Here is a 24,750-nt window from a genome sequence, read left to right on the forward strand (position 1 = left end):
GACTTCACTTTCACTTTTCACTTTCATGCACTGGAGAAGGAAATGGCAACCCACTCTAGTGTTCTTGCCTGGAGAATCCCAGGGATGGGGGAGCCTGGTGGGCTGCTGTCTATAGGGTCTCACAGAGTTGGACACGACTGAAGTGACTTAGCAGCAGCAGAGGGCAATAGTGAACATTGATATTTTAGGGATCAGCGAACCCAAATGGGCTGGAATGGGGGAATTTAACTCAGATGACCATTATATCTACTACTGTGGGCAAGAATCCCTTAAAAGAAATGGAGCAGCCAACACAGTCAACAAAAGAATCCAAAATGCAGTACTTGGGTGCAATCTCAAAAATGACAGAATGATCTCTGTTCGTTTCCAAGGCAAACCATTAAGTATCACAGTAATCCAAGCCTATGCCACAACCAGTAATGCTGAAGAAGCTGAAGCTGAATGGTTCTATCAGGCAAGTGTATGCTCCTTGGTTCTGTCTTGTCACAACAAAGCTTTGGAGTGATGGACATTAAAGCCCTCGGCGTGCCACAGCTCTCAGGTCTTGGACAGACCATGTTACAGCTCTCAGGTCTCAAACAGACTGTGTTATAGCTCTTAGACAAATCAGGGTTACAGCTCTATTTTACTTAGAAGATAGCAGGATCCATCCTCAAAGCGTGAGGGCATGCCAACCCAAAGACGTGAAGAGAAAAGAGTGGAGGAGTGCACCAGCGTGCTGGAGACAGAGAGACAGAGAGAGAGAGAGCCCACTGGCTCCTCTTTTTATATGTTTTTCCCTCCCCCTGGGCCTGCCCTATGCAAATTGGGCTAGCCAGGAGTGCTGTTTGTTTACCCGAAGGCCTCACTCTGGTCCTTGGACCTTCTTTTGACCTTCCTTTGTTCTATTTTCGTGGGCTTTTCCCTTCCTTGTCTTTTAGCCACTGCCATTCTGGACTCCTGTTTCCTATTCTAACTACCTGACAGTTCTATGAAGACCTACAATACCTTCTAGAACTAACACCCCAAAAAGATGTCCTTTTCACTAGAGGGGATTGAAATGCAAAAGTAGGAAGTCAAGAAATACCGGGAGTAATGGGCAAATTTGGCCTTGGAGTACAGAATGAAGCAGGGCAAGGGCTAACAGAGTTTTGCCAAGAGAATGAACTGGTTATAGCAAACACCCTCTTCCACAACACAAGAGAAGGTTCCACACATGCACATCACCAGATGGTCAATACCAAAATCAGACTGATTATATTCTTTGCAGCCAAAGATGGAGAAGCTCTATACAGTCAGCAGAAACAAGCCCAGGAGGCATGACTGTAGCTTATAGCATGAACTCCTTATTGCCAAATTCAGACTTAAAATGAAGAAAGTGGGGAAAACCACTAGACCATTCAGGTATGACCTAAATCAAATCCCTAAAGACTATACAGTGGAAGTGAGAAATAGATTCAAGGGATTAGATCTGATAGACAGAATGCTTGAACAACTATGGACAGGGGTTCATCATTTTGTACAGGAGGCAATGATCAAGACCATCCTCAGGAAAAAGAAACACAACAAGGCAAAATGGTTGTCTGAGGAGGCCTTACAAACAGCTATGACAATAAGAGAAAAGGAAAGGAAAGTGAAATCACTCAGTGGTGTCTGACTCTTTGCGACCCCATGGACTGTAGCCCACCAAGCTCCTCTGTCCATGGGATTCTCCAGGCAAGAATACTGGAGTGGGTTGCCATTTCCTTCTCCAGGGGATCTTCCTGACCCAGGAATTGAACCCAGGTCTCCTGCATTGCAGGCAGATGCTTTAACCTCTGAGCCACCAGGGAAGCCCCAAATGATAAAGGAAAGGAAAGTGAAGAAAATAAGAGAAGTGAAAGGCAAAGGAGAAAAGAAAAAGATATACACATTTGAATACAGAGTTCCAAAGAATAGCAAGGAGAGATAAGAAAGCCTTCCTCAGTGATCAGTGCAAAGAAATAGAAGAACACAATAGAATGGGAAAAACTAGAGGTCTCTTCAAGAAAATCAGAGATACCCAAGGGAAATTTTCATACAAAGATAGGCACAATAAAGGACAGAAATGGTATGGATCTAACAGAAGCAGAGGATATAAAGAAGAGGTGGCAAGAATACACAGAAGGAAAAAGAGATCTTCATGACCCAGATAACCCTGGTGGTGTGATCACTCACCTAGAGCCAGACATCCTGGAATGTGAAGTCAAGTGGGCCTTAGGAAGCATCACTACAAACAAAGCTAGTGGAGGTGATGGAATTCCAGTTGAGCTATTTCAAATCCTGAAAGATGATGCTGTGAAAGTGCTGCACTCAATATGCCAGCAAATTTGGAAAACACAGCAGTGGTGACAGGACTGGAAAATGTTAGTTTTCATTCCAATCCCAAAGAAATGTAATGCCCAAGAATTCTCAGACTAGCACACAACTACAATCATCTCACATGCTAGCAAAGTAATGCTCAAAATTCTCTAAGCCAGGCTTCAACAGTACGTGAACTGTGAACTTCTAAATGTTCAAGCTGGATTTAGAAAAGGCAGAGGAACCAGAGATCAAACTGCCAGCATTCATTGGATCATCAAAAAAAAGCAAGAGAGTTCCAGAAAAACATCTACTTCTGTTTTATTGACTATGCCAAAGCCTTTGACTGTATGGACCACAACAAACTGTGGAAAATTCTTAAAGAGCTGGGAATACCAGACAACCTGACCTGCCTCTTGAGAAATCTAAATGCAGGTCAAGAAGCAAAAAAAAAAAACCAATACAATATTGTAAAGTAAAAAAAAAAAAATAATTAAAAAAATTAAAAAAAAAAGAAGAAGCAACAGTTAGAACTGGACATGGAGCAACAGACTGGTTTCAAACTGAGAAAGGAGTACCTCAGGGCTGTATACTGTCACCCTGCTTATTTAATTTATATGCAGAGTACATCATGGGAAATGCTGGGCTGGATGAAGCACAAGCTGGAATCAAGATTGACGGGAGAAATATCAATAACCTCAGATATGAAGATGACATCACCCTTATGGCAGAAAGTGAAGAACTTAAGAGCCTCCTGATGAAAGTGAAAAAGTTGGCTTAAAATTCAACATTCAGAAAACAAAGATTATGGCATCTGGTCCCATCACTTCATGACAAATAGATGGGGAAACAGTGGAAACAGTGGCAGAGTTTATTTTTTTGAGCTCCAAAATCACAGCAGATGGTGACTGCAGCCATGAAATTAAAAGACACCTGCTCCTTGGAAGAAAAATTTATGACTAACCTACATAGCATATTAAAAAGGAAAGACATTACTTTTCCAACAAAGGTCTGTCTAGTCAAAGCTATGGTTTTTCCAGTAGTCAGGTATGGATGTGAAAGTTGGACTATAAAGAAACCTGAGCACCAAAGAATTGATGCTTTTGAACTGTGGTGTTGTAGAAGACTCTTGAGAATCCCTTGGACTGCAAGGAGATCCACCCAGTCCATCCTAAAGGAAATCAGTCCTGAATATTAATTGGAAGGACTGATGCTGAAGCTGAAACTCCAATACTTTGGCCACCTGATGTGAAGAACTGATTCATTCAGAAAAGACCCTGATGTGGGAAAGATTGAAGGCAGGAAGAGAAGGGGATTACAGAGGATGAGATGGTTGGATGGCATCACTGACTCAATGGGTATGAGTTTGGGTAAACTCCGGGAGTTGGTGATGGACAGGGAGGCCTGGCGTGCTGTGGTCCACTGGGTCGTAAAAAGCCAGAAACGACTGAGCGACTGAACTGAACTGAACTGAAGGGTGTTTTGTGATATTATTGACATATAATATTATTTTAGGTGTACCTTATACTGATTTGATATTTGTGAGTATAGTTAAATGATTGTAATAAACCTAGTGAACATATATCACCATACATAGTTACAAAATAATTTTTCCTATGATGAGAACTTTAAAGTCATGTACTCTAAGCAACTTTCAAATATATATATATTACAGTGTATTAACTATAGACACTGTGCTGTACATTATATCCCCGTAATTTATTTATAACTGAAAGTTTGTACCTTTTGATCCACTTCATTCATTTGTCCACTTTGCATTCCCACCTCTGGCAACCACAAAGCTACTATCTGTAACTAAGAAATTGCTTTTCAATTTTTTAATGAAAAATATATAGGACTTTATCCACCTCGAGTAACATGACCAGACCTCACTTCACTCAGGTTCCTAGGAACTAAAAGGGTATTGTGCATGCTTAGTTGCTAAGTCATATCTGACTAGTTGAGACTTTGTGGTCTGTAGTCCACCGGACTCCTCTGTCCATGGGATTTCCCAAGCACAAATACTGGAATGGGTTGTTATTTCCTTCTCCAGGGGACTTTTCAGACCCTGAGTTGAATGCCCATCTCCTTTATTGGCAGGCAATTTCTTTACCACTGAGCCACTTGGGAAATCCACTAAAAGGATATACATAAAGCTTTAAAATGTTTTCTTTATAGTTACTTGATGTAGGCTTGTATCAGGTCTCCCGGAGACCCATATATCAATAGTAGTCACATCATTATCACCATTTCTTTTATAACTCAGATGTCCTTTTTATGCTTCGTTAGATATAGTCTGTCATGGACCACAAGTTCAAAATGGAATCATTCTGTCTGGATTTGGACCCATCTATCACTACAAAGACTCTGTTCTGTTCAGCTGCAAGAAAGGCTATATCCTCAATGGCAACAAGTTAATCCATTGTGGTGCTGATGACGAGTGGCATCCTTCTCCTCCCACTTGTGAACTCAGTGAGTATGCACCAAAGGGATTTTCATAATTGGCATCTAAAGTTATCCAGGAATATGGGTGTAGCATGCTCACAGGCACAAGCCCACTTAAATCCCAAGTCATTTTACATTAAATTAGTACATTTCTCTAGTTTTCTCATGTCAGGAGAAAGGTTTTTTCCTTTCCTTTTTTCCTTTTCCTGCTAGTAATCTCTTTGTGTTATCTGAGGGTTTTCTATACATATACATCAAACAGTTTTGAGCCAAGTGACATCACAGACATGGCAGATTTATTTATTCCTTACAAAATATTTCAGTAGACTAGTAAATTGTCTCATCCTAACAAAATAAACATATTCTGAGAATTTTTTGAAAGATGGAGGTAAAATTCCTTCAAGATATTCCATTTTAAAATTTGCACAAAGATACTCTATGGGCTAATGTTGGCCTTGATACCTTTAAGTTGTAAATACACACAGATCAGTCATAAGATTAATGATACTTATTGCTAAGAATTATTAAGCATGTTGTATCAAGCATTGTTCTAAGTATATGACATCAATTAATTCATTTAGTATTTACCATGATCCTAATAGGTAGATATTACTTTTTTAAAAATCACATTTTTAAAATTTAATTTAATTTAATTTTTAAACTTTACATAATTGTATTAGTTTTGCCAAATATCAAAATGAATCCGCCACAGGTATACATGTGTTCCTCATCCTGAACCCTCCTCCCTCCTCCCTCCCCATTTTAATGATAACAAAACAGAGTGATTAAGTAACTAGCACAAGCTCACATAGTTGTTTGGTGATAGAAGCCATGGCTATATTGTAATTTATTCATTCCCTTCTGCCATCATGAGAAGTTAGGTGATGACTTACATATGTAGTGACGAAATTTGATAAACATGCAATATGACAGACCTGTATCCCTTTTTCAATCCCTATGTACCTTTGACAACATATCCAGTAGGGAATAAAGAATCCAATATTATGTGGAACAAGGTTTAAGCTCAAATCAGAAGTTCTTTGGTAACAGTGTTATAGTATCTGGGAAACACTACAATTCCTATTGTAATTCCACTTTAGGCAAGGAGAACCAGGGGAACATTTGGTTTATTTAGCAGCAAATTTGTGCTGTGTATCCTCAATGGTCTCTGATATTTCCCATGCTGAAGTGCTTTGACATGGAAGGGCAACTAAGTCCCTGGAGGTTGACCCAGTACCCTAGATATTGCCCTTTTCTGCACCACAGTGTGTTACCTCAATAATATCCTCTGGATTGCTGTGTGCATTGTCAGTGTCAATCCGTTCAGTCACTCCGTCATGTCGATCCCATGGGCTGCAGCACGCTAGGCTTCCCTGTCCGTCACCAACTCTTGAAACTTGCACAAACTCATGTCCATCCAGTTGGTGATGCCATCCAACCATCTCATCCTCTGTGTCTGCTTCTCCTCCTGCCTTCGATCTTTCCCAGCATCAGGGTCTTTTCCAATGAGTCAGTTCTTCTCATCAGGTGGCCAAAGTATTGGAGTTTCAGCTTCAGCATCAGACCTGCCATGAATACTCAGGACTGATTTCTGGTTGTTTCTCCTCGCAGTCCAAGGGACTCTCAAGAGTCTTCTCCAACACTGCAGATCAAAAGCATCAATTCTTTGGTGCTCAGCTTTCTTTATAGTCCAACTTTCACATCCATACATGACTACTGGAAAAACCATAGCTTTGACTATAGAGACCTTTGTTTGCAAAGTAATGTCTCTGGTTTTTAATATGCTGTCTAGGTTGGTCATAGCCTTTCTTCCAAGGAGCAGGTGTCTTTTAATTTCATGGCTGCAGTCAACATCTGCAGTGATTTTGGAGCCCAGGAAAATAAAGTCTCTCACTATGTCCATTGTTTCCCTGTCTGTTTGCCATGAAGTGATAGGACCAGATGTCATGACCTCATTGTTTGAATGTTGAGTTTTAAGCCAACTTTTTCACTCTCCTCTTTCACTTTCATCAAGAAGCTTAAGAGAACTAAACTTCATTTTCTGCCATAAGGGTGGTGTCATCTGAATATCTGAGGTTATTGATATTTCTCCTGTCAATCTTGAGTCCAGCTTGTGTTTCATTCAGCCCGGCATTTCGCATGATGTACTGGCATGTAAGTTAAATAAGCTGGGTGGCAATATACAGACTTGACGAACTTCTTTCCCAGTTTGGAACCAGCCTGTTGCTTCTTGAGCTGCATACAGATTTCTCAGGAGGCAGGTCAGGTGGTCTGATTTTCCCATCTCTTTAAAAATTTTCCTTAGTTTCCTGTGATCCACACAGGCAAAAGCTTTGTCATAGTCAATAAAGCAGAAGTAGATGCATTTCTGGAACTCACTTGCTTTTTCAATGATCCAGTGGATATTGGCTATTTGATCTCTGGTTTCTCTGCCTTTTCTAAATCCAGCTTGACTATCTGGAAGTTCATGGTTCATGTACTGTTGAAGCCTGGTTTGGAGAATTTTGAGCTTTACTTTGCTAGCGTGTGAGATGAGTGCAATTGTGTGATAGTTTGAGCGTTCTTTGGAATTGGCTTTCTTTGTGATTGGGGCTTCCCTGATATCTCAGTTGGTAAAGAATCCACCTGTAATGCAGGAGACACTGGTTTGATTCCTGAGTCATGAAGATCTGTTGGAGACGGGATAAGATACCCACTCCAGTATTCTTGGGCTTCCCTTGTGGCTCAGCTGGTAAAGAATCTGCCTGCAATGGGGCAGACCTGGGTTCTATCCCTGCTTTGGGAAGATCCCCAGGAGAAGGGAAAGGCTACCACTCCAGTGATCTGGCCTAGAGAATTCCATGGACTGTAAAGTCCATGGAGTCCCAAAGAGTTGGACCTGACTGAGTGATTTTCACTTCACTTTCACTTTCTTTGGAATTGGGATGAAAACTGACCTTTTCCAGTCTTATGCCCACTGCTGAGTTTTCCAAATTTGCTGGCATATTGAGAGCATCACTTTCACAGTATCATCTTTTAGGATTTGAAATAGCTCAGCTGGAATTCCATCACCTCCACTAGCTTTGTAGTGATGTTTCTTAAGGCCCACTTGACTTAATATTCCAGGATGTCTGCTTCTAGGTGAGTGATCACACCATTGGGGTTATATGGGTCATGAAAATCTTTTTTGTACAGTTCTTCTGTGTATTCTTTGTAATATCTTCTGCTTCTGTTAGGTCCATACCATTTCTGTCCTTTACTGTGCCCATCTTTGCATGAAGTGTTCCCTTGGTATCTCTAATGTTCTTGAAGAGACCTCTAGTCTTTCCCATTCTATTGTGTTCCTCTATTTCTTTGCACTGATCACTGAGGAAGGCTTTCTTATCTCTCCTTGCTATTCTTTGGAACTCTGCATTCAAATGGGCATATCTTTCCTTTCCTCCTTTGCCTTTTGCTTCTCTTCTTTTTTCAGCTATTTTAAAGACCTCCTCAGACAACCGTTTTGCCCTTTGCATTACTTTTTCTTGGGGGTGGTCTTGAGTGTGCAATGACTGCTTGGCAATAATCAGAGATTGATCCTTCCATGTCTCTTCCTGGAATTCCCAATTAGCCTTTGCCATCTGTTTCTTTCTCAACTAATATGAGTTACATTTGTTCTGGCAACGGGGAGACAAGGTGTGCAGAGTTCATTGCATCTGACTGCCAACCCCCAAAACAGCTTTCTTTCATTCTTGCACTTTTTTCATGATCAGATAGTTGTACTGGGTTACCAGACGTTCCTCATGCTATCTGGGATGGAAGAGACAACATGTTAAGCAATCAAGAAGTATTTGAAGTTGGGACCGAGTTGAAATATCAATGCAAATTTGGCTACAGACCTATTCTAGATGAACCTCTGACTTTGACTTGTCAGAAAAATTTCACATGGACAACATCTAAAGGATGTGAATGTAAGTAAATTTTGTTTTATGTACTCTTATTTGTGGTATCTTCTTTTCCATTGAAAATGTTGAGCATGTGCTCGGATTTTGTACTTTACTGGTTACAATTGATTTCTTAAAATGTATGCTTTGAAATATTTCTAGAGTTAATGTATTGGATCTTTGAAAATTAGTAGAGGAACTATTTTAAAGGTCATCCTGAAGACTGGGAGAGCTGAAAAATCATGTCCTTCATACTCTGCCCCTTTGAATTCAGCATCAAATGAAAAATCAACTTGGGTATCAAATATGAGTATCACCTTTATAATTGGTGATAAAGGGCAGCTGTCATTTATGTGGTAATCCAGATTGTTTAGATCTGTAACAACTCCAGTGTAAAACCTCAGTGGTCAGTTTTGCAGGCAAAATGAACAAGGAATGAAAAATTTTTGACCTGGAAATGATATATCTTACTTTTCATTAAAGCCTTTTGGCTAGTCTGGTCCCTTGTTGGGGCTTCCCAGAAGGTGCTAGTGGTAAAGAATCCATCTGCCAATGCAGGAGATATAAGAGATGTGGGTTCAATGACAGGGAGTGGAAGATCCCTGGAGGAGGGCATGACAACCCACTTCAGTGTTCTTGTCTGGAGAATCCCATGGACAGAGGAGCCTGGTGGATTTCATGAGGTGGGTCCATAGGGTCATAAAGGCACACAACTGAAACCACTTAGCGCACATGCGCACGCACACACACACACACACACAGAATACCTTGTTGCTGCCTAGTGAAAAAGAAATAAAAAATATAGTATTCTGCTTCTTCTGAAGCAACTGAAAATATCGGTGGATCCACACTAGTGATGTCAGCAGGCCTATAGGATGAAAATAAAATCATTCCAACATTTGTAGGTCAATAGTAAAAGGCAAGCAGAGATATCATGTTCACCTTCTTCTCTGGAAAAGCCAAAAGGGGATGTTATGTCAGATTCAGTAATGACTCGGCTTCCTGGTCTAATACATATCTTTTACAGCAGTTAAAAATGCAGTGTCATTTACTGTTTTGATTCAGTACAATGCTGAGGCAAGAGAGCATTGTTGTTGTTCAGTCACTAAGTCATGTGTGACTCTTTGGGACCCCATAGAGTATAGCTTTTGGGGCTTCCCTGTTCTTCACTATGTCCCTGAGTCTACTCAAACTCATGTCCATTGAGTCAGTGATGCCACCCAACTATCTCATCCTTTGTCATCCCCTTCTCTTAACCTCAATCTTTCTCAGCACCAGAGTCTTTTCCAATGAGTTGGTTCTTCCCATCAGGTGGCCAAAGTATTGGAGCTTCAGCTTCAGCATCAGTCCTTCCAGTGAATATTCAGGGTTGATTTCCTTCAGGATTGACTGGTTTGATCTCCTTGCGGTCCAAGGGACTCTCATGTGTCTTCTTCTAGCTTGCAAAAGCTGGAATTGACAGGACCTGAGGCTGGAAAGTTTGCAGGGCTAGGTTATGAAGGACTGTGTGTGTCTTCAGGAGTTAAGAATGTATGTGAAGGGCAGACATTGAAAGGCTTTAACCAGAGGAGTAAATGTGCTGCATTTTAGAAAGAGAAGTCTGGCTGTGGAGTGAGCAACAATTCGAAGTGGGACAGAACTTAACCCATAGACATCTGCTGCAGCTATCCAGCCAAGTAGTAAGGCTGGTTTCAGCTGAGGCAATGGCAGTTGGCCTGAAGAGAAGTTGAGAAATCCTGAAGGAATTAAAAGTGGCAGGAGAAGGCAATGGCACCCCACTCCAGTACTCTTGCCTGGAAAATCCTGTGGGCGGAGGAACCTGGTAGGCTGCAGTCCAAGGGGTCGCTACAAGTCGGACACGACTGAGCAACTTCACTTTCACTTTTCACTTTCATGCATTGGAGAAGGAAATGGCAACCCACTCCAGTGTTCTTGCCTGGAGAATCCCAGGGACGGGGGAGCCTGGTGGGCTGCCATCTATGGGGTCGCACAGAGTCGGACACGACTGAAGCAACTTAGCAGCAGCAGCAGCAGGACTGACAGGACTGGAAGACTGACGGCTGTGGGGTGTCGGGGGAGTTGGGGTTCATTCTGTGCTTGTGATCTGGGATGCCCTGGCTGCCTCTACATCACAACCATCACATCAACACTTTTGGCCACTGACCCACCACCACAATCATCCAGGAGCGTAGGCCATTAGAAGAGGAAGATTCGGGGTCTTTGGAATTTGGATTTCAGGCTTTAGATATTGCTAAGGGTTTTTTTTTTTTTTTTTTTTTTAAGATATAATTGACTTATAATACTAATTTCAGGTGTACATCAGTGATTTGATATTTACATAAATACAGTGAAATGATCATAATAACTTTAGTGAACATCTATCACCATACAAAGTTACAAAATAATTTTTCTTATGATGAAATGTTTTAAGTTCATTCTCCAAACAACTTTCAAACATATATTACAGAGGTATTAACTTCAGGCACCATGCTGTACACTACATCCCCATGATTTATTTATAACTGGAACTTTGTACCTTTTGACCCTTCATTCCTTTTGTCCACTCTGCATCCCCACCTCTGGCAACCACCAACCTATTATCTGGAACTAAGAAATTGTTAACTAGAAACTAGAAGGATATCATCCATTCTTAGTTGCTAAGTCGTTTCTGACCCTTTGCGACCCTTTGGTCCATAGCCTGCCAGACTCCTCTGTCCATGGGATTTCCCAAACAAGAATACTGGCATGGGTTGTTATTTCCTTCTCCAGGGGATCTTCCAGACCCTGGGGTTAAATCCCTGTCTCCTTCATTGGCAGGTGGTTTCTTTACCACTGAGCCACTTGGGAAGCCCACTAAAAGGATATACATACAACTTTAAAAAATTTTCTTTGTGTGTTCTTGATGTAGGCTTGTATCAGGTCTCCTGGAGACCCATATGTCAATAGTAGTCACATCATTATCACCATTTCTCTTTTATAACTGAGATGTTCTTTTTATGCTTCTTTAGATATTGTCTGTCATCCACCTCAAGTTCCAAATGGAAACATTCTCTCTGGATTTGGACCCATGTATAATTTCAACGACTCTGTTCTGTTCAGTTGCAAGAAAGGCTATATCCTCAATGGCAGCAATTTAATCCATTGTGGTGTTGATGACGAGTGGCATCCTTCTCCTCCCACTTGTGAACTCAGTGAGTATGCACCAAAGGGATTTTCATAATTGGCATCTAAAGTTATCCAGGAATATGGGTGTAGCATGCTCACAGGCACAAGCCCACTTTAATCTGAGTCATTTTACATTAAATTAGTACTTTTTTTCTAATTTTCTCATGTCAGGAGAAAGGTTTAATTTATTATTTTTTTCTGCTAGTAATTTCTTCATGTTATCTGTCTGAGGATTTTGTGTACCTATAACATGATTTTGACAAGTGACATCATAGATATTGCAGATTTATTAATTCCTAACAAAAATATTTCAGTAGACACTAGTGAAGTGTCTCATCCTCATGAAATAAACATATCCTGAAAATTTTTTGAAAGATGAAGGTAAAATTGCTTCAAGATTTTTCTTTTTAAAATTTGCACATAGATGCTCTATGGGCTGATGTTGGCCTTGATACCTTGAAGTTGTAAATACATACAGATAGGTCATCATATATAAGGATACTTATTGTTAACATTCATAAAACACTTTATATCAAGAACTGCTCTAAATATATAACTTTCAATTAATTCAATTACTTAATATTTACTGCATATTCAGTCTCGGGTTAGGAAGATCATTGGAGGAGGAAATGGCAAAAAATCCCAAGGACAGGGAAGCCTGGTGGGTACAGTCCAAAGGATTTCAGAGTCAGACACAACTGATTGACTAGACACACACACATGATCCTAAGAGGTAGTTACTACCTCTTTTTAAAATTTTAAAATTCCGTTTTAATGATGGGAAAAGAAATGAGTAAGTTACCAGCACAAGCTGAGTTAGTTAGGGGTGGAAGCCACTGCTACATTGTGGTTTATTCAATCCCTTCTGCCATTACAAGGAATTAGGTTACATTTTACATATGTAGTGAAAAAATTTGATAAGTATGCAAATTGACAGACGTGTTGTTGTTGTTCCATTGCTAAGTCATGTCCATTGACTTGCAACCCATGGACTGCCGCATGCCAGGGTCTTCTGTCCTCTACTATCTCTGGGAATTTGCTCAAATGCAGTCAGTGATGCTATCTAACCATCTCATCCTCTGCCACCCAATTCTCCTTTTGCCTTCAGTCTTTCCTAGTGTCATGGTCTTTTCTAATGAACCAGCTCTTAACATAGGTGGCCAAAGTATTGGAGCTTCAGCTTCAGCCACAGCCCTTCCAATGAATATTCAGGGTTGATCCTTTAGGATTGACTCATTTGGTTTCCTTGCAGTCCCAGGGACTCTCGAGTCTTCTCTAGCACCACAATTCGAAAGCAGCAAAATTTTAATAGAAGGAGCAAACAGCCTTCTCTATGGACCAACTCTCACACCCATATATGACTACTGGAAAAACCATAGCTTTGACTATGTGGACCTTTGTTGGCAAAGCAATGTCTCTGGTTTTTAATATGCTGTCTAGGTTTGTGATAGCTTTTCTTCCAAGCAGCAGGCATCTTTTAATTTCATGGCTGCAGTCCCTGACCACAGTGATTTTGGAGCCCAAGAAAATAAAGTCTGTCACTGTCTCCATTGTTTCCCCATCTATTTGCCCATGAAGTGATGGGACCAGATGCTGTGATCTTAGTTATTTGAATGTTGAGTTTAAAGTCAGCTTTTTCACTCTCTTCTTTCACCATCATCAAGAGGCTCTTTAGTTCCTCTTTACTTTCTGCCATTAGAGTGGTATCATCTGCATATCTGAGGTTGTTTTGATTCCAGCTTGTGATTCATTTAGCCTAATATTTTGTATTATGTACTCTGCATATAAGTTAAATAAACAGGGTGACAATATACAGCCTTGTCATTCTCCTTTCCCAATTTTCAACCATTCCATTGTTCCTTGTCTGGTTGTAACTGTTGCTTCTTGACTCACATACAGGATTCTCAGGAGACAGGTGAGGTGGTTAGATATTCCCATCTTTTTAAGAATTTTCCGCAGTTTGTTGTGACCCACACACTCAAAGGCTTTCACATAGACTATGATGCAGAAGTAGATGTTTTTCTGGAACTCCCTTGCTTTCTCTATGATGTACTGAATTCTGTCAATTTGATTTCTGGTTCCTCTTGCCTTTTCAAAACCCAGCCAGCACATCTGGAGGTTCCCAGTTCACATACTTCTGAAGCCTAGCTTGAAGGATTTTGAGCATAACCTTGCTGGCATGTGAAATGAGCACAGTTGTTCGGTAGTTTGAACATTCTTTGGCACTGCCCTTCTTTGGGATTAGAATGAAAACTGAGCTTTTCCAGTCCTATAGCCACTGCTGAGTTTTTCAAATTTGCTGGCATATTGAGTGCAGCACTTTAACAGCATCATCTTTAGGATGTTAAATAGCTCAGTTGGGATTCCATCACATGCACCTAGCCTTGTTCATAGTAATGCTTCTTAAGACCTAAGGCCCACTTGACTTCACACTCCAGTATATCTGACTCTAGATGAGTGACCATGCCATCATGGTTATCAGGGTTGTTAAGACCATTTTTGTATAGTTCTTCTGTGTTTTTTTGCCATCTCTTCTTAATCTCTTCTGCTTTTGTTAGGTCCTTACCATTCTTGTCCTTTATTACACCCATCCTTGCATATGTTCTCTTGGTATCTCCAATTTTCTTGACGAGATCTCTCGTCTTTCCCATTCTATTGCTTTCCTTGATTTCTTTGCATTGTTCATTTCAGAAAGCTTTCTTATCTCTCCTTGCTCTTCTCTGGAACTCTGCATTCAGTTGGGTATGTCTTTCACTTTCTCCCTTGCATTTTACTTCACTTCTTCCCTCAGATGTTTGTAAGGCCTCCTCAGATAACCACTTTGCCTTTTTGCATTTATTTTTCTTTGGGATGGTTTTGGTCACTGCCTCCTGTACAATGTTATGAACCTCTGTGTGTAGTTTTTTTTTTTTTTTTAATTTTTTTTCCTTTCCTTTTTTTTTAATTTTATTTTATTTTTAAACTTTACATAATTGTACTAGTTTTGCCAAATATCAAAATGAATCCGCCACAGGTATACATGTGTTCCCCATCCTGAACCCTCCTCCCTCCTCCCTCCCCATACCATCCCTCTGGGTCGTCCCAGTGCACCAGCCCCAAGCATCCAGTATCGTGCATTGAACCTGGACTGGCATCTCGTTTCATACATGATATTTTACATGTTTCAATGCCATTCTCCCAAATCTTCCCACCCTCTCCCTCTCCCACAGAGTCCATAAGACTGTTCTATACGTCAGTGTCTCTTTTGCTGTCTTGTATACAGGGTTATCGTTACCATCTTTCTAAATTTTTTGGGGGCATTCTCTCTACCAGATCTAACCCCTTGGATCTATTCATCACCTTTACTGTGTAATCATAAGGGGTTTGATTTAGGTCGTACCTGAATGACTTAGTGGTTTCCCCTACTTTCTTCAGTTTAAGCCTGAATTTTACAACAAGGCGCTCATGCTCTGAACCACAGTCAGCTCCAGGTCTTGTTTTTTCTGTCTGTATAGAGATTCTCCATCTTTGGGTGCAAAGAATATAATCAATCTGATTTCGGTATTGACCATAAGGTGATGTCCATGTGCAGAGTCATCTTTTGGGTTGCTGGAAAAGCTGTTTGCTATGACCAGTGTGTTCTCTTGACCAAACTTGTTAGCCTTTCCCCTGCTTCATTCTGTACTCCAAGGCCAAACTCACCTGTTATTCCAGGTATCTCTGGACTTCCTCTTTTTGCATTCTATGAAGAAAAGAACATTTTTTTTAAAATTTAAATTTACTTATTTTAATTAGAGGCTAATTACTTTACAATATTGTATTGGTTTTACCATACATCAACATAAATCTGCCACGGGTTTTTTGATGTTAGTTCTAGAAAGTGTTGTAGGTCTTCATAGAACCAGTCAGCTTCAGCTTCTTCAGCATTAGTGATTGGGGCATAGATTTGGATTACTGTGAAACTGAATGGTTTGCCTTGGAAACAAACTGAGATCATTCTGTTGCTTTTGAGATTGCACCCAGGTCCTGCATTTCATACTCTTTTGTTTGACTATGAGGGCCACTCCATTTCTTCTAAAAGATTCTTGCCCACAGTAGCAGATAGAATAGTCATCTGAATTAAGGTCTTCCCTTGTGGATCAGCTGGTAAAGAATCTGCTTGCAATGCGGGAGACCTGGGTCCTCTCCCTGGGTTTGGAAGATCCCCTGGAGAAGGGAAAGGCTACCCACGCCAGTATTCTGGCCTGGAGAATTTCATGGACTGTATAGTCCATGGGGTCGTGAAAAGTTGGACACAACTGATTGACTTTCACTTTCTGAATTAAATTCGCCCATTGCCATCCATTTTAGCTCACTGATTCCTCAGATATCGATGTTCACTCTTCCATCTCCTGTTTGACCACATCCAATTTACCTGGATTCATGGACCTAACATTCCAGGTTCCTATGCAATAGGTCCTTTATGGCATTGGACTTTACTTTCATCACCAGACACATCCACAATGGAGTGTCATTTCTGCCTTGGACCAGCGACTTCATTCTTTCTAGAGCTATTAGTAACTGCCCTTCACTCCTCCCTAGTAACATACTGAAAAGCTTTTGCCCTAGAAGGCTTATCTTCTGGTGTCATATCTTTTTGCTTTTTCATACTGTTCCCGGAGTTCTCATGGCAAGAATACTGGAGTGGATTGTCACTTCCTTCTCCAGTAGTCCACTTTTTGTCAGAACTCTTCACTAGATGCCCATTTTGGGTGGCCCCACACGGCATGGCTTATCATTTCATTGAGTTAGGCAAATCTTTTCACCAAGAGAACAAGGCTGTGTTCCGTGAAGGGGCTACATGACAGACATGTATCCTCTCTTCAATCCATGTGTGTCTTTGGCATCATATTCAGTAGGGGAGAAAAGCAAAATCCAAGAGCTAAGTGGAGGCAAAGTTCAAGCTCAAGTCATGAAGTTCCTGCTGACAGTGTTATAGTATCTGGGGGACACTACAACTTCTATTGTAATTCCCCTTTAGGCAAGATCTGGGCCTCCTTACCTGGTCTAGGGAACATAGACTCAGGAGTTAGGTCCTGCCATAGAAGGAAGAAAGCCTTGACCAGAAATGTAGAGACTTTTTCATAGATGAGACACTCCCATTGTCTCTTCCTCCACCTCCTTTTCCTTTGGGAAAAGTGAGCAAGGAGGTGAGGGATCGGTGGATGCTCTTCTGGTCTTAGATGGGAATGTTGGGAAATGAGGAAAATTACTCCATTCAGACTACAAGAATTCTGTCATTGTGTAAGTGACATCATGGAGACCCAGACTACATAGATTCCATACAGTTAGATTTTAACATATTATGTAGAGACAAATAATGAGCAGTCCTGGTTTAGATCAACCTATTGAGAAATCAATATTCAAAATCAGGAATTAACTAAATACACTTGAAAAGAATGATATTCATAATATGACTATGATTCTATTGGGAACATAGGGAATATTTTATTAATAAAAAAACAAAATTAAAAGCATATTTAAAGAAGAATAGGAGGGTGAATAAATAGCATCTTTGGAGGAATCTACCATAATGAATAGAAAAAACAGCTAATATATTAGTTTCTCATATATAAATAGAGGCTCACAGATGCTTAAAAATCAACCTGTTTTCTAAGTTAGGTTTAAAGTTTCAATGACTGCTATGTTAAAAACAAAAAACTTTTTACCGTCTATAAATCATAAAATGAAAAGTTGTATATCCAAGTTGTCACAAATGTGCTATATCCATATATTTGTAATTGGTGATATTTATGGGTAAATTATAACCTGATATAAATGTCAGGTATTACTATGACATTTTAAGGCTTATTTTGAAAAATAAAGAAGTTTGACAGATACAGAGATAATTCTAGATTTATTTGCAATTGGAGAGCTAGAGTATTTTATTCTAAATTATTTAAAAAGAAATCTAGTGTGGAAAAGTGTTATCTGGGAGAAAATTACTACAGCTTTAAAAAGTATATTTATTTGATGCATATTAATATATGTACATTTGTGTCTGTGTGTGTATGTATAACTGACTACATTATACACCTGAAACTAACATAACATTGTAAATCAAATACATTTCAATTAAAGTAAAACAAAATAAATATATGTTTATTACATTTCCCTTATGTCAGCTTTTTAGAACATTTCAAATTAGGTATTTTTTTACAGCTTTATTTTTTTATTGACATGCAATAAAATACATACATGTAGAATATGTAAGTCTATCAATTTGACATATGTATGCACTTTTGAAATTATCAGTACAATCAAGATAATGAACACATCAATCTGTCTGAAAAGTTTTCTCATGCTTCTTCCTCAAGCCCTTCCCTCACTGTCCCCAGAAATTCATTGCTCTGCTCACATTGGCTCACATTGGTTCATAGATTGGCTCACATTTTCTAGAATTTTATACAGATGAAATAATATGCTTTTTTATAAGGCTTTTTTCATTCAGCACAATTATTTTCAAATTGATAGATGTGATTATGTACATCAATAATTTATTCCCTTTTATTGCTGAATAGTATTCCATGGTATAAATATCCCATAGATGTTCAGCTATTTCCTTACTGAAGGACACATCAAGGGAAAATCTTTCTACTTATTTACATATTTACCATTTCTGATGCTCTTCATCCTTTGTGTAGATACAGATTTCTATCTGGTATCATCTTCCTCTTGCTTGAATTACTTCCACCAATATTTCCTATAATTTAGACATGCTGGTAATGAATTCTTTTAGGTTTAAACGTTTGAAAAAAAATTTAGTTTGCCTTTGTATTTGGAAGATATTTTTTCTGAGTAGAGAATTCTAGATTGTTTTTTTTCTTTTGCTACTTTAAAAATATTGCTTCTATTGTCTTCTTTAAAAAAATACTTATTTATTTGGCTGTATCAGGTCTTAGTTGCAGCAAGTGGGACCTTCGCTGTGGCATGTGGGATCTTTTTGTTGTGGTGGTCAGGTTTCTCTCTGATATTGCATGTGGGCTCCCAAGTGTGCAGGCTCAGTAGTTGTGGGGTGTGTGGGGGGAGCTTACTTGCCCCATTGCACGTGGGATATTAGTTCCCCAAACAGGGATTGAACCTGAGTCCTCTGCATTGAAAGGCAGATTCTTAACCACTGGATCACTGGGGAAGTCCCTATTATCTTTTTTTTTCTTTAACTTTTGTTGAAGTATCATTGGTTTTTAGCATTCTATGTTTGATGTATGCAATAGTATATTTCAAATTTGGCATATACTACAGCATGCTCACCACCAGAATTCGAGTTTACACTCATCACCATACAGTTGATCTCTTTCCCAATTTTGCCCTCCCCCCACCTCTTTTCCTCTGGTAGCTACTACTCTGTTCTCTGCATCCACATGTTTGTTTTATTCATATAGTTTGATTGGTTTTTATGTTTTGCATATAAGTGAAACCATAAAATACTTTTTATCAACAAGATGTTTGTTGTCAGCCTTGTTCTTTGCTCCTCTGTATTTAGGGTGTCTTTTTTCTTTCAGTTCAGTTCAGCCACTCAGTCGTGTCTGACTCTTTGTGACCCCATGAATTGCAGCATGCCAGGCCTCCCTGTCCATCACCAACTCCCAGAGTTCACTCAGACCAATGTCCATCGAGTCAGTGATGCCATCCAGCCATCTCATCCTCTGTCATCCCCTTCTCTTCCTGCCCCCAATCCCTCCCAACATCAGAGTCTTTTCCAATGAATCAACTCTTCATATGAGGGGGTCAAAGTATTGGAGTTTCAGGCTCAGCATCAGTCCTTTCAATGAACACCCAGGACTGGTCTCCTTTAGGATGGACTGGTTGGACCTCCTTGCAGTCCAAGGGACTCTCAAGAGTCTTCTCCAACACCACAGTTCAAAAGAATAAATTCTTCAGCGCTCAGCTTTCTTCACAGTCCAACTCTCTCATCCATACATGACCACTGGAATTAGAAAGATTAAAAAAAATTTTTTTTATCTTTGATTTTAGGAAATTTGATTATGATATGTTGTATCTTCATTCAGTTTTCTTTTTGTTTATTGTCACTGCAGTTTATTGAGTTTATTTAATTTTGGTTAATAATTTTCACAAAACTTGATAAATTATAACCATTATTTACTCAAATATTTTCCACCTCTATTCCCTTCTTTCTTTCAGGATCTCTGCTTATGCATATATGAAACCATCTGAAATTGCTTCACAATTGATTGTAGCTCTGATTCTTTTTTCCCCAGTCTTTTGATGTTTGGTATTTCATCTTTTATAATTGTTATGTGTTCAAATTTCTTAATCTTTTCCTTTGGTATGTCTAATATAATGTAAATCTGACTAAATTTTTTTTTTTTTTTTTACTTTTAAACACTCATCTGTTAAGTGAGACCTCTCAACTACAAGTTTTTATTTTTATAAGTTTAAGTTGGTCTTTTAAAATATTTATTTTATTTACTTATTTTTTTTACTTTACAATATTGTATTGGTTTTGCCATACATCAACATGCATCTTCCATGGGTGTACACGTGTTCCCCATCCTGAACCCCCCTCCCACCTCCCTCCTCATACCATCCCTCTGGGTCATCCCAGTGCACCAGCCCCAAGATTCCTGTATCCTACATCGAACCTGGACTGGCGATTCATTTCTTATATGATATTATACATGTTTTAGTGCCATTCTCCCAAATCATCCCCTGCCTCCCTCTCTCACAGAGTCCAAAAGACTGTTCTATACATCTGTGTCTCTTTTGCTGTCTCGCATACAGGGTTGTCATTACCATCTTTCTAAATTCCATATATATGTGTTAGTATACTGTATTGGTGTTTTTCCTTCTGGCTTACTTCACTCTGTATAATTGGCTCCAGTTTCATCCATCTCATTAGAACTGATTCAAATGTATTCTTTTTAATAGTTGAGTAATACTCCATTGTGTATATGTACCACAGCCTTCTTATCCATTCATCTGCTGATGGACATCTAGGTTGCTTCCATGTCCTGGCTATTATAAACAGTGCTGCGATGAACATTGGGGTACACGTGTCTCTTTCAATTCTGGTTTCCTCGGTGTGTATGCCCAGCAGTGGGATTGCTGGGTTGTACAGAGGTGGTCTTAAAATATTTTTAATGTCTCCACTTATCATGCTCAATCTCTCATCTATATACTTAAATATATGAAATATAGTTATAATAACCATTTTAGTATCTTTATTTTCTAACTATATCACATGTCACTTTAGGGTTTGTTTCTATTGATTGATTGAGTTTTCTCTTCATTATGTGTTATATTTTCTTTGCCTCTTTGTATTTATAGTAGTTTTAAAGTTGAATACCAGACATTTTGAATGTGATGTTTTGGTGCTGGGTATTTTTGAATTTGTTGAAAATATCTTTGAATTTAGTCTGGGATGCAGTTAAATTATTTGGAAGCTGATTATCTTCAGTCTTGCTTTTTAGCTTTGTCTAGAGGGATCAGAGAAGCCCCCTGCAGAGACAATATTATTCTGATTATTTTATCAATTCCCCACAAAATATGAGGCTTTCCAGTCTATCTGGTGGTAAAATGAGCTATATTCAGGCCTGAGTGAATATAGATATTGTTTTCTCTGCTCTTTGGGGTTCTTTGTTGGTTATTTGCTTACATGCAGCTGAAACTTAACATGTAGCTGAAAACTTGAAGGGGATCCTTTGAAGATCTGCAATGCTCTGTCTCTGACCAGACATTTTCTCTTTGTCACTCTGCCCTGTGAACACTGACCTCTCTGGACTTCCATCTCTATTTCATTAACTTCTTAATAACCTTCAGGGAGAGGTGGAGTTTTTGCCTTGGTTCTCCCCTCTCTGTGCTGAAGCCTGAAAACTCTCAGGCTGTGACCATCGAAGAGCTTTTCTCATTTGCTTCCTCACTACTAGGGACCAATGTCTTCTTACTGCTTGATACTTTATGTCAAAAAACATTATTTCACTTAGTTTGTCTTTTCCCCCTTTGCCCTTTTTAAATTGTTCCAGGCTGAGAGTGAATCCTATCCTTGTTATTCCATCTTGATCAGAAGCAGACATCCAAATAAAGGTTCTAAAGTATTCTTTCTCTTCAATTTTACAACAAAAGAAGAAAAAACCCTGACCTCAGGCAATGACTAAATTTCATCCTGTGTATTACCTCTAAAGCTGATATAAAACTCTGAAAATATTTATTTCTTCATCCTTGAGAATAGATAGAGAGGTATATATAAGTCAATAAAGACTTGCCAAGAGGTATATGTTAATAGGCAGTTCCAATCATTCTGGATGTGGTAACCCCAAGGAAGATCACAAAAAGATGAATTAAGAATTTATTATTGTTCATGAAAAAATGTTGAAAATTAAAATTTTATACAGGCTTCCTTTAGCACCTAAGTTTTCAACATTTTTGTTGAAGAGTAACACACAGAACAGAGCACAGCAAACATAACCCATGTAACCACTGAGAGGTATCCCCATGGCGTTAGCCAGTCGTCAGTCACTTTCCTATCCAAAGGTAAATGTTCGGCTGACTTACAACATATATTTTAGAGCTTTATATAAACAGAATGGTTTGGTGTTTGTACTTTGCTTCTTTTGATCACATTATGTTTGTGATATTCATATTCTGGATTGAAGCTCTGGTATGTTTCTTTGTATACCTGTTTATTACTCCCTTGTAACATATATATAACTGAGTTATTCATTCTCTTCTTGATGGGCATTTGGGTTGTTTCCAGTTTAGAGTTGTTAAGAATAATTCTGCTTTTAGTATTCTTGTATGTCTTTGGGTGCACAGATGTATGCCGGATACACATGCAAGAGTGAAACTGCTTTGGCATAAGTATAAATGTTCATAAATAGTAGATAATGTTAAAGTTTTAAAATAGTAGTCTATATGATCTCAGTCCTTTAAATTTATTGAGACTTCTTTTATTGCAAAGCATGAAGTAATTTTTTGCAAATGTTTAGCATGTACTTGAAAAGTGTATTTTGCAATTTTGGGGTGCAAATTTGAAATTTTTGAATTTGCTAATGGTGCTATTCAAATATGCATCCATTTCCATGCTGACCTCTTGTCTATTTTATCAGTTCCTGAGACAGGTTTGCATGTCTCCCTGATGATTTTCTTAGACATGAGCATCATTTTTTATTTATCAGAGGTATACTGCTCAACACAAGGGATGGAGACTGTTAGAATCACAAGTGAAAAGAGAGGTTTTCCTGTTAGGAGTGAGTATACCAATGAGGACCATATTTCATATACATGTGATGGAGGCTATTATCCTGTTTCTCCTGATGGAAAAAGTGTATGCCAAGAAGATGGCACACGGAAGCCTGAAATGCCAGCATGTAAAAAAGTTAAGAATAGTGAGAGAGCTTTTCACAAGTATTCTACAGATTTCTCAAATGGTCCCACTTGGTTCCACAAATGATCATAGTACTTAATACCAGGTGACTTTGGGGTTGTTCTTTTAAGAAATATTGTGCAAAAGTGGTTGCAGATACTATACCTATCACTAGTGCCATGCAAGGAGCTATAGAACAAAGTTTATCAGTTGGAAAACATAAACAAACAAAAAGTCTTAGAAGAAAAGTTTTCTTGCAAGAGAAAATAGCAGAGTTGATAAAATCCCCCTCAAAGTCTCATTTTCTCATTTTTCCTGCATATATACTGTGTAAGCACTGTGCCCGATGTTCCAGTAAAGAGAGACACCATCCTACAAAGCTCTGTATTTATAAGTCAAGAGGGCAAGAAGCATTTATAAACCTATGTAACAATGGAAGCTCCCATGTTGAGGAATTAACTTAGGGGAGGCTTTGATGTCTAGTGACTTTCTTGCTCTAACTCAGCCTTGCTGATTCATCTGATAGTTTAAATGCCAGAAAGCAAAAGAAATGAGTACCTAGGGCTATAAAGATCTGTCTCTAATCAGGTTAAGAAACGAAATGTCATCATTGTGAAAGATTCTTCACACCAACACGATAGAGATTATTGGGTACCATAGTTTGGGTTACTCTGAAAGCCAAGCTTGACAAAATGACTGGAGTACCAGTGGTTCATTTTGGATGCGCTCGGCTCCAAAAATGGGAACTAGAATCTTGGGGAGCAGGCGTGCAGGATGACATGGAGACAGGGAAAAAAGGAAAAGATAAGTATCGTAAACAGTAGGTGCTCAGTTCTTTGAGACAGCTAAGTATAAGGAATGCCTTTTAAAATTGTCTGTCTGAAGGGTGGGAAACTGAGGTGTTTATCCACTGCTTTCTGTCTCCCATAGTTTAGGGTTGCCCTGAGGGCAGTAACTGCCCCCTCTTCAATTCCAATTATAGTTCTCCAGCTTCAGAGAAGGCCCAAGGCAGGCAAACTGAGATTTACTGTGAATGCTTTCTGTAGAATACCATCCATTATGTCCATGGTATTTTCATGATTTTTCTAACAATTTCATTTAGCTCAGGAAGATTATGAGGCCTGAACAATGAAAAGTACATACCTAAGACCATATGTAGATCAAGGCTGGCAGCGGGTGTAGCAACTAAGAGCAAAGTTTCTGCTGCCTAAAAGGATGTGACACTGAGGAAATTATTTTACAGTTTCTTTGTAGTATCTGATCAGAGTTGTAGTGGGAATTAAATGAGATAAGGCATGTAAAGGATTTAGCACATGACTGACAAAAGGACTTGCTCAACAAATGTTAATTATTACTACTGTAATTTGTATTATTGCTATTATAATACTATTGTATTATGAAAATGAAAGATAATATAGAACAACTTGAAAGACCTGAGTGTAACTTATGAACAGACTTTCTCATCATTCTGATTGTTAAATGCTGTTATATTGCCTTTTATTGAGAAACAGTGTGCTCAAAAATATGTTTCCCTTACAGTTACGTGTTTGAAACCCAAGGTAGAAAATGGAAAGCTGTCCGTGGATAAGGAAAAGTATG

At 39.0% G+C, this 24,750-nt stretch overlaps 1 protein-coding gene across 1 annotated transcript in view; it reads left to right on the forward strand.

Moving 5' to 3' along the window:
• LOC104998882 (zona pellucida sperm-binding protein 3 receptor-like) overlaps positions 1 to 24,750 on the forward strand; it is an 84,620-nt gene that overhangs the window by 44,072 nt on the left and 15,798 nt on the right. The window contains exons 9-12 of the mRNA XM_010854267.1: positions 4,588 to 4,770; positions 8,475 to 8,672; positions 11,654 to 11,836; positions 24,691 to 24,745. Of these exons, the coding sequence (XP_010852569.1) occupies positions 4,588 to 4,770; positions 8,475 to 8,672; positions 11,654 to 11,836; positions 24,691 to 24,745 (619 nt within the window). The remainder of the gene's footprint in view (positions 1 to 4,587; positions 4,771 to 8,474; positions 8,673 to 11,653; positions 11,837 to 24,690; positions 24,746 to 24,750) is intronic.

This window comes from Bison bison, unplaced genomic scaffold (assembly GCF_000754665.1).
Source record: "Bison bison bison isolate TAMUID 2011002044 unplaced genomic scaffold, Bison_UMD1.0 scf7180017864338, whole genome shotgun sequence".
Classification (NCBI taxonomy): Eukaryota; Metazoa; Chordata; class Mammalia; order Artiodactyla; family Bovidae; genus Bison; species Bison bison.